Source organism: Rhinolophus hipposideros, assembly GCF_964194185.1.
Source record: "Rhinolophus hipposideros genome assembly, chromosome: 18".
In the NCBI taxonomy this organism is placed as follows: domain Eukaryota; kingdom Metazoa; phylum Chordata; class Mammalia; order Chiroptera; family Rhinolophidae; genus Rhinolophus; species Rhinolophus hipposideros.
In genome coordinates, this window is record NC_138064.1 from 36621115 (window position 1) to 36632506 (window position 11392).

The following is an 11392-nucleotide window of genomic DNA, read 5'->3' on the forward strand; positions in this document are numbered from 1 at the left end:
TGTGTTACATAAAAAAGTGTAATAAAGCATTTTGAGTTACAGAAAATTCAATTAATATATGACAAAACAATGCAAGTGAGGTACATGGAAAAAGATACTTAATTCTCACATAATTTTCAGTTCTTTACATGATTTAGCAATGAAAAATCATCAGCTCCTCTGAATCACGGCAGGAATGTCATGTTAAAGAGTGGGCAGAACCACCCCCTTGCTTCCATATTGCATGTTGAAGACCAGTGAATAAATGGAAGCAGGAGGCAGCCATATTTGGATAGAGATAGAAGGAGACTCAGCATTAATTGCATTGATCTCACAAGAGGATCAGTTACTTTGGTGAGCAGAGAGGCCCCCACCATTGGAAACACTCACCCATGTTAAGAGTGGCTGTCTTAGTTTCCTATGGCTGCTCTAACAAATTACCACAAACTTAGTACTGGCTTAAAAGAACACATATTTATTATCTTACAGTCCATTAAGTCAGAAGTCTTACTGGGATCACATCAAAGTATTAGCAGGGCTGTGATTTTTCTGGAGGCTTTATGGGAGAATCCATTTACTTGCCTTTTCCAGCTTTAAGAGGTCACCTGCATGACTTGGCTTGTGACCCCTTCGCCTATCTGCAAAGCCAGCAGCACAACATATTCAAAGCATTCTCTCTCTGACTCTCACACTTTTACTTCCCTTTTAGAAGGACCCTTGTGATTACACTGGATCCACCTGCATATCCAAGATAATCCTCTCAACAACCTTAATTTAGTCACATCTGTCACTTAAGGTAACAGATTCATAGGTTCTAAGGATTATAATATGGACATCTTTGAGGAGTCTATCCTGACTATCATAGTGATACATTTAAAAATATATAGCAGGGAGTTAGATTGCCACAGACCCTTCCAATGTTTAGATCCCATAAATGAGGCAAAGAAATCAAATATCTGTTAACAACTGTAAAAAAAAAATTGATTTGTATTAAGAAACTGACCATTTAATAAAACTGATTCTCTTCACTCCAAGAGAATTGCTATCTCTGCATGTGCACCCTATGTGACTGGATATTTTACCTAAAAATCATTGTTTAGAAGAATTCCAAGTTCCTCTGTGGACAGTGGCCACATTCTGACTGATCCAAGTAAGAACAAGAGCTAATAAAATTTTATAAGTTTGGTGCAAAAGTAATTGCGGTTTTGCAATTTTTTTTTTAACCTTTTAAACCACAATTATTTTTGCACCAACCTAGTAGAATGTGTGAAACTGATAAATTCAGGCAATAATGACCACTCATCAGGAAATTATTGTCTGTCTTTCAACAGAAAGGGAGATGGAGATGAAGACGGAGACGGAGAGGGACAGAGAAAATGAGAGAAAGAACCACTATTTTCCCTCTTTACTACACACTACTAAATAGAAAGGGAATCATCAAGTTCCTAACTTGTAATTCATTTCTCATAAACTATTAAATGTGCCAATGAAAAATATGGCTTAAGTAACTCATGTATGAATTTCATCCATTTATATACAGCTAATCTTCATTTCCTTGTGGCTTTTAACAAAAGATATTCTGAGATGGCTACATGGAATAAAGCACTCTGTAATTTGTTTTAATAGGAAGTATTAAATTATGCTTGAAGCAATTGGCCAAGTGCTCGTGGTAGATATTAAAGTGAGAAGCATTACCATGACCACTTACACTGACCACTTAATCCATCAGTAAAACAGTTTGCATTCTAGAAGATTCTGACTAACTAACTTGGGTAAAAAATTATCTAAGGAAAAGTGTTCTTCATAGAGCTACCAGCAGGACTAAAGGGGACATGTATACCAATTAAATTTCTATTGAAATCTTTTTGTTTTTCTATTAAAATCAATAGTAAACCAGAAGTTGTGCTCATCTTTGGGGGTAGAAAGGTAACAACGGACATGCCCCCTAGGATCTCACATCTCATGGTGAAATAAAGACCAATAAACAAAGTCAGTTCAGTGTTATTCAAGGTAGGTAGTGGATATAACAGCTGCCTTCAAGAGAAGCACTTGACCCATGATCGGGGACTCAGTGTAGACTCACATGAGGACCAAACTCTTTAATAAGTCTGAGAGAATATGTTAAGACATGGCCCAACAGATGAAGGCAAAAAAGTAGATTTGTGACAGAGGAAACAGCATATGCAATGGCAGAGAAGTCTATAAACACTGATCATAGTCAAGAACTCTGAGCTGTTCAGTATGTCTGGAACATAGAATCCGATGGAAGATTAAGGAGTTAAAACTCAAGATGTAGGTAGGGGCTGGATCATGAAGACTCTTAGATACAGCTCAAGGACTTTGTACATTCTCAGATAACGTGAATGTAATTAATGTGGCCACCTCTATATCTCTTGACTTCATATTCAGATGAAGCAAATCAACAGGGAGGGTCAGACTTAAGTGGAGTCTCCATGTTCTCCTTCATTCAAAAAGGATGTCCAATGGTTATTTTCCATTTAGAATATAGTTTACATTTCATTCACAAAGAGAAAATGCATATAGACTTTGCTTGCCAAAAGATATTAGGGAATTTAAATTCATAGCAAAATAGACATCTGGAAATGACACATATGGGGTGGGGGTCAGTGATTGTATTTGTTGGGGGGCAGGTAGGTGAGACATGTGAAGTGCTGAGTAATATCTGTGGGAAGGAGGGCAGGGGCAGAACACTGGTGAGTAGGTTCTGAATGAAAATACGGGGGAAGCTCTAAATTCTGAGCTAGAGATAAAAGTTATGTGTGGATGGTGAAGAGAGAAGGAATATGTATGCTTATGGGGGTGGTGCAGACAGAATGAGATGGTTCTCACCCTTTGCAGGGGTTTCTGCCTCTGGAGATAAAAGTATATGCAAACACTTATGCATGAACCAAGAATGTACTGAAACAATTAATAATCATGTTAATGAAAGGAATAAGAATCAATGGCAAGAAGAATAAGAGGTAGAGAAAAGACTGTTTAGGAAGAAACAAACTAGCAGTTTCCATTTCAAAATAAACCACATTCTGCCTCTTACACCCACACAAAAGTGAAATAAAATTTGCCAAAAGAAATTTGCCAATTGTCAAAGCAAGAAACTGGCAACCCTGATTCTGCTCGCTACAAGTGAACAAAATGAATACTCTCCATGAATCATTCTCAAAGCTGTCCAGTACAAAGGCACTGAGTGGCACCCCTCTATTTGGATATGGTATATTTTATTATTTATTTATTGTCTGCCTTGCTTTTGCAAACAGAATAGAAGATGAGCAGGGTTTCCTTGGAGGCCAACATTAATTCTCATCACTTCATTTAACTACAGCTTTGGATTGGGGTTTCCTACCAGCCAAAGAAGAAGAAAAATATAGCTCTCTTTATCTGTGAACAAAAGAAAAATATATAGCTCTCTTCATCTGTGAACAAAAAATATATTATCAGTTTTTCAGAGGTATATGTTTAGATTTTAGGTGTCAAATTTGAATACAGGAAGAATTAGTTCAATGCATGTTAATGGGTCCATCTCAGGAAAAGTAAGATCATTAGTGAATATCATTAAAAGCCCTTTTCCATTTTAAATACTATATAATATTCTTTTGCATTTTTCATCTTCAATAAGCTATCAGTGTCTTAAGTGACAAGTGAGAATGTTGTCTAAGGTATCATGTAATTCATTTTTCCAGGATGTCTTTCCAAGTCCAGTAAGTGCTTCCAATGCAAGAGAGACTATGGAACTTGGTTGTTGGTTTATTCTTATTATCACCATAATTATAATTTTTCATGAAAACATAGCAATATTTAATTTCTCTCTCTAGACCTTATCCACTAAGAAAAACTGATTTATAAAATCTATCTACAAAAGGCTGTTTCCTGTCTTTTATAAGGATTACCTGAAATACTGTATTTGCTAAAACCAAAACACATTTTTGAGCTAAAGAGCATTTTTATTTCAATTTTGATTCAAATTATTTTCTACAAAATATGTACATCTATACTAATGAATTATTCTGACAATGTGTATTTTGAACAAACCAAATTCACACTGAAATGCACTCTATACAGTTATGTGAAATATATATTACTCTTCTTGCTACTTTCTACCAATACAGCTTTGAACATACTGACATTTCAAGTTCTGTTAATACTTGACACATGAAAAATATGTACCTTAGTACATATATATTATACAACAAAAATTTCACAGTTACAACTAACATCAAGTTTTTTTTTAAACTATAAATGATTAGGTTCTATATTAAGTACCACCTCCATTTAGCCTATATACTATGCCAAAATATTTTATTTTGTTTCCAAATCATGGGGCAGAAACCTAAAATGGAGTTTATTTTAATTATATGTCTGAAAGAAACAAACCAAAGGATCTGACACATCAAATTTTAATTATGAAATGAATGTAGTATGATCTAATAAAGTCATAATGCACTCAAATACTCATTTGATTTTTCTTACCATGCAAACTTTCTGAAGTCATATAAAGACAAATTTATGTCCTAGAAAGTTGACATTTATTTTCGAAAACAAAAACGCAAACTACAAATTTCTGAAATCATTGTGTATTCACCACGCAGAGTCAGCTGGGGGAGAAAAGAAAGGGTTGAAAAGACAATGAGAAGAAAGGAAGTTGCTTAATACAATATTTGACATAACAAAGAAAACATGTATTATAAGAATTATAACTGAGTTTTCTTTATTGAAAATATCTAAAAGTTTCAATATGAAAGGCAGTATTATGTATTCATGAATTCAAGAAGAGGAGGCAGGTGACTTCTCTATGGGAGATCATATCTTCATAATTATTTTTGGCACACGAAAAGTGCATCAGTTTGAGAGCATTTTTGGATGTGTTTAACATGTATTTATTAAGCATAATGAAAATACGTACAATTGAAGATTATAGAAATTAGAAAAAAGAAAAAGGTTGTAACTGCACTCATTTCCTCATGTAAGGAGTTCTGTGACTAGAAACACCCTCAAGGAATTCTCTTCTAGAACTTCTTTCATTTATATATGTATACACACATATATATATACACATATATATACACATATATATATGTGTGTTCTTTTCTAGAACTTCTTTCATTTATATATATATACACATATATATATACATATATATACACACACACACACACACATATATATGTGTGTGTGTTTGTAATTTTTTAAAGGGAGCTTTATAGGAGTGTAGTCCATTTAAAGCGATTGCTTGTTTGTATTAGGCAATTTATTTAGATATATAACTTAGGATAAGAACTCTAGACAAAACAAAGTAACAACAACAACAACAACAACAACAAAATCCAAGGACCCTCATCTGTTTCACTCTGGTGAAAAATGCCATGAATTTTCTTCACATCCAATGTTTTAGGGGAAGACAATAGGCATTTCTAGAAACAGATATTCCTGGATGTCTAGCTATGCTGCTTTCAAAAATAAGCACTTCTTAAGAAGTATTACTCTATCGAAGCTTCAAAAGAGTGGTAATAATCTTACAATATACTACAGATAAAATATACAACTATGATTATTATTAACATTTAATCAATGGCTATCCTGAATGATAATCTTATTATTAACCATACACAGATTAAGTATACTATAACAAACCATACTTGAATCTAAAGTTGAGATATTTTGCATTACATAAAATAACTAAGAATTTATTCATATACATTTTTGACACCACACAGATGATGTTACTTGTTCTACTGATTTCAAACATGGTGATAGAAGACCTTAGAAATTCACAAAGAAATTAGCTCACCTAAAGAATGTTTTCATAATGAATACTTAAATTATTGTAACAAAGTTTTACCATCAACATACTTGATGATAAAAGACTCTATAAAGTAATATATAGGTAACTTCTTATGTTTGAGCACAGATAACAATGTGTGTATCAATATATGTATCTGTGTGTGTGTGTGTGTGTGTGTGTGTGTGTGTGTGTGTGTGTGTGAGAGAGAGAGACATCGATTTTTAAAGTCATCCTTCAGTCATATTATTTTAGAGTTCTGATAGAGGGGGAGATAAATATTCTAAAATGTGGGAGCATGCAAATTTACTTTCTAAAATTAGAGACTTTTACAATTAAACACTATGCAATATTTGCCGTCATTTTTATTTTTCTTAATCTATCCTTGGATTTAAAGTAACATAAACTACCTTAAATCAATTATTCACATTCTTATCAGGATGAAAAGCAGTATGCTATTTTTTTCATACCAAGTCTCCAAAAAAAAAGAAAGATGCAACAGATAAGATATTTGCATGTTTCTACTTTGAAGATAGGAGCTGACTTTCACACTAGGATTTTATGTTTCTTCAACTCTGAAAATTGTTTGGGGGCAAAATGCTTTATTTATTTCTGAAGTATCCCATTAAGTACTTATTATAAGAATTCTATATAATGATTCAATGTTTTCTAAATGAAATCCTTGAAATAAAAATGTGAAGCTGTAACCATGCCCTTTAGTACTGTCAGTTTAATATCATGTACTCAGATTCTATAGACATGTGATTTGAGCATGTCAGATGTATACAACTACTTTAAATATATAACTGAGAAATTATATCTATCAGACATTGAAATGTTAAATTCATATTAGGTGTGTTTATATCAGAACTCCAAAAGAAGCTCATCATCACACCAAAAAGGAATTGTGGCTTTTCTCTTTTCTATAACAAAGTTACAAAATAGGTCTGGTTCAATAATTGTGTCTTGTGCTACTTTTCAACAGCTCGATTAAAACAGAAAAATATGGATTAAAATAGGAAGAAGGGACACTTAAATAAAAGAGTAAGAACCAAAGTTGAAGTATGCAGAACTTAGTAAGAGTGAATTAAATCAACTAATGATATCCCAATCCATAGTCCCATATAAATTTGAGTCTCAATGAGTGAAACTAATTAAAGTCACTGATGTAGAGGTCACTTTGAAACTACTCTGTGCACTAAATTTGAAAAAATAAAGTATTGTGAGAGTTGCTATGTGTTTTAAGAAAAAATAAATGTATTGTATGGATCTATGAGTTTAATATTTATGCTGATAAAAAAACAATAAATTTATGTTAACTTGAAAGTAACTAGGGGATGTATATTACTAAGTATTAAAAACAGACATGTTTTTTAACTAGAGTTTTAGTTTTAGGCTTCACAACTAACTAAACAAACAAACTCACCTAGACAAGGAAACTACTAGTTAAATGCTCAACGGTCTTAGATCCAGAAAGTAGAGACCAATTCATTCTAGGGAGAAAAGACTAAGTGTTATGGGGTGTGAAGGAAATTCTGACTTATCTAGCCAGCTGCCCACGACAGAGAACGAATGAACATCAATTTTTCACATACTGCCCAGCTCATGTGAGAGACTATTCAAACCTTGAAAAAGTCATTCAAATTTCATAGTAAAATACAAAAGAAGACAAACTAAATCAAGTTTAGGAAGTACATACACAGACTAATTTAGATATATTTAAATGATACAAATGTAATTTAACTTGAATGTGGAAATTATTAGAGAGAACAATCCAGTGAATCAAAGTATAGCACCTAGATAAAAGTAAATGAATAAGTATTTTAGTAAAACCCAGCCCAATAGTGAATAAGAACAATGTCCTTGTGAGTGTGAGAGCCATGAGGATTATGGGTTGTCTTCTCACATCCACATTTACACGTCCAGTCCCTGTGGCTCCTGGGAGAAGAGTAACCATAGTGGGGGACGAAGGACACTTTTTGACCATGTGACAGAAATTTCCTCTGCAAACCCTTTAGCTTTGGGAAGATGAACACCATAATACAACCAACTTATACAGAACTAAACAATGTAGAAATGATGAAGTAATTAAACCTTTACCTTGTGAATTATTAAGGCACATGTGCTGTAATACACTATCCAATTCAGGTTTCCATAATCAAAGAGAGGGTTTTAGATGACAGCCACAGAGATTACTAAGGGTTGAAAAATAATATCTTGAGAAAGGTGGAACACTCTAGGTCTTCAAGATGAAATGAGCATAGAGAAGAATTTGAAAGATTTAAGTTTGCTTTAAGGAAGATTCTGACACTGAGTTGCTAAACATTAATGTGGTTTGCTGAGACCGCAAAAACTCCAATTCTGAGAATCTTTAAAAATAGGAAGGATTCAGACCAGCTGCTCAGAAAGACTGAATGTGGGATTTATTCAACTAAAACTCTGCAACAGCACAGCATTCCAACCCTATAAATTCATTGTAAGTGCCAATATGAACAGTATATAGTCCATCTTACACTTCTGATTTAATACCATATAGCACCTGGGAGGGGGGAATTAGGACGACCCACTTTTTATAGTGTATAAAATCACTTGAGGCAATAGTTTGTCATAATTAGGAATCCTAGTGATATCTCTGGATACCTGCATTTTCTCATTTTAGATTTTTCCTGCAAATTACATATAGCACTTAAAGGTTTTTATAATATATTAGTTTTGAATAACCCTTGCTAATGAAGTATTAAACCATCATGGTAAGTACCAATACATGAATAAAAATCAGGCAACTTAAGTTTTCCTTCTTTATATCATAAAGACTTGAAATACCAGTTTTTACATTAAACTAGAAAAAATGTTTTTTTAAGTTTAGCCACTTAGCCATTACTAATAATCCAACACTTTATATTATGACACATATATTTTTTTTGAAATACATTTGAGTCCTTAAAACATTCGTCTATATACAGTATGTATTAAGAAATAAATTGATAATATATTAAAGTCATAGAGCCTGGTCAAAATTATTTTAGAAAAAATACTTGAATAAATCAAATGTAAACTAAACTGAATAGTTTACTAAATTAAATATCAACACTCAAACTGCATGTAAATACATTTGTACATACTACAACAAACTATCCAATTCATATTTCCATAGAGAACTCTGGCTTTCCTTGAAGAACGTTCATAGATAATCATTAGATTTCATCAAGTTTCGGTATCCAACACCTGTCCTTTTGCCAGTACCCTGATGCAAAATCTTTAAAGAGTTTATTTTCTTACAAAATATAATGTAACAGCAGACTATTAAACTAATCACAAAGCACGGTTACAAAGTGCCACTCAAACTTTCGAATCAGCCCAAATCAGCAGATTCATAACTGGATATAGCTACCTTCATAGCCCCCGACTTAACTGCATTCAGTAAATATTTGCATCTACAGCACTAATGACTGTGCTGAAAACACACATGTAAACACACACTCTCACTGGGTAACAGTCTACCGATAAACTGTGTAAGTAGTCAATATGCCTATGGGTAAGGTAGATATCCACTACCTACTCAGTGTACCAGCGCAATATCTTTAGTTTATATTGATTTTAAACGTGTGTGTGTGTGTGTGTGTGTGTGTGTGTGTGCGCGTGTGTGTGTGCGCGCAGGTTACCGGAGAAGGAGATCCGTTCTTGCAGAGGGGACCTCTGAAGACTCCTTTAATGCCCCTGTAGTGCCCATTGCTGAGATGCCTCGAACTGATGACCAGGTAACAAGCCATGTGGGTCCCGGCTGGAAGTGCAGTCTCAACTCCTCAGCAGGCGACCAGCCTGGGAAATGCGGGCTGCTTTCTCAGCGGCCACAGTGGCTGCCGCCTCCCGAGCAGGAGCGGCCGGCAGTGGGCAGGGGCCGGGGCGGGCGCGCGTCCCCGCGCCTCGCCCCGCGGGGCTCCCGCTGCGGGCAGCAGACGCTCTGACGGCGGCCGCAGCCACAGCGCGCTCAGCGGACCCGGCGAGCCAGTCCACATGCTGCTCTCACCGAGTGGCTGCTCCTCCGCGGGCGGGCGGGCGAGGTTTATGTGTAAGGACAACTTGCGGGGTCCGCTAGGGAATCGGGAACTCCCCGCCCCTTTCCTCCCACCCCCCGACTGCGCACCCAGTGCACGTCCCGGGGACCCTCAGGTGCGGGTCTCCAGCGTCTGGCCCGGGGTGTCCGGGCTGCGGGCTGCGGCGCCGAGGATTCAGCGGCAGCGCAGCCACAGCAGCGGTGCGGGGAGAGCTGCGGTGGGTCCTCGGGAGCGCCAAGCCAGACCGCTGCCCGCGCTGCAGTGGCGGGGGCGGGAGGCGGGGAGGCGACCAGCGGGGCGGGGGGTGAGGGACGCCGCTCGGAGCCGGGGGCTGGGGCCGCCTGGGGACGCGGGGCGGCGGGACAGGAGGGGACAGGAGGGGACAGGAGGGGACGGCTGCCCCGGCGGCGGGAGGCTCTGCGCCCTGCGCCCAGGCTCCGCGCCCACTTCGCGCGGTGTTGGAGGCGGGGACCCGGGCTGGGGGATTTCGCGGTGGAGGAGACAGCCGAAGGGGAGCGTTTCCTCCACTCTTTCTCGGCCTGCTCGCGCTCAGCGTTTGTTCAGCGCCCGGGCTGACGGCGGCGTTGGCAGAAGCAACAGCTCCCCGGTCGGCTGTAAAGAGGGGCTGCGCAGCCCCGAATAGGGCCGACAAATGAGATGCGCTACGGAGGAAGCACGTTTTAGATAGAACACGTATGTAAGGAATAGAAACGAAACGTGCATAGGCGTGTACGTACGTATATATCCATTTAGAAAGATTCACTTACAAATCTTTCTTAGGCAGATTCATGTGGCTCTGTATAGGACGTGTGTGTCTTCACAACCCCCCAAATCACCCCTCAGAAGCGTTTTCTCGCGGGCATTATATCCTTTACTGTAAATCAAGCCACCAAGGAGCTAGCTGAATTGAGAATATAAGACTTGAGCAGAAAGGTGCTCGGAAAAGAGAAGGAAGCCCTTCCAGACTCAGAAGACAGTGTGCCCTCTCCTCCGCCCCGCCACTGACGTGGTGGGGTTCTGTGATGCCTCTCACCCCACTCCCCCGGCTGTGCGGGGGAGAATATGAAGGGTCACCTCCTTTCCCTCTTTTGCCTTAGCACTGGGATTCATTGCAAGGTTAACGCTAATGCTCTTAGTCCGCTCCCCACTTTTCTGCTCTCTGTCTCCCACAGCGCTCCATTTGCATCCTGGTTGGCTTTGAGAACTTCTCACAAATGGGGGGCGGGGGGAACGGTAAAAGAAAACAGGCAATTTAATTTTTCTTATTCAAGCAACTCATAAAACTCTTAAGCAAAAAAAGATTCCAATTAACACGACTATTGTAACTACCCAATAAAGGCTTGACTTTTTGTTTACATTATTTAGATAGCCTATATCCTTAATATTTTATTAAGAAACACAGATGTATTTCTCATTTTAAAAGTTTTACATAGTCGCTTGCAAGTGTTTTTAAAGTGTTTATTTACTAGAAAGGCTCTTAGTATATAAGTCAAAAATGGCAATTTCTTGCAACTTTGAACTGAAAATCATTGACACTGAGTGCAAAGTCAACATTGTACAAATT

At 37.5% G+C, this 11392-nt stretch overlaps 1 protein-coding gene across 1 annotated transcript in view; it reads right to left on the minus strand.

The window, feature by feature from the left end:
* ZNF804B (zinc finger protein 804B) overlaps positions 1 to 9543 on the minus strand; it is a gene marked incomplete at its 5' end in the record, with an annotated part of 471946 nt that extends 462403 nt beyond the window's left edge. Inside the window, one exon of the mRNA XM_081079501.1 lies at positions 9436 to 9543. Coding sequence (XP_080935627.1) covers positions 9436 to 9543 — 108 coding nt within the window. The remainder of the gene's footprint in view (positions 1 to 9435) is intronic.
* Between the last annotated feature and the right edge of the window lie 1849 nt (positions 9544 to 11392).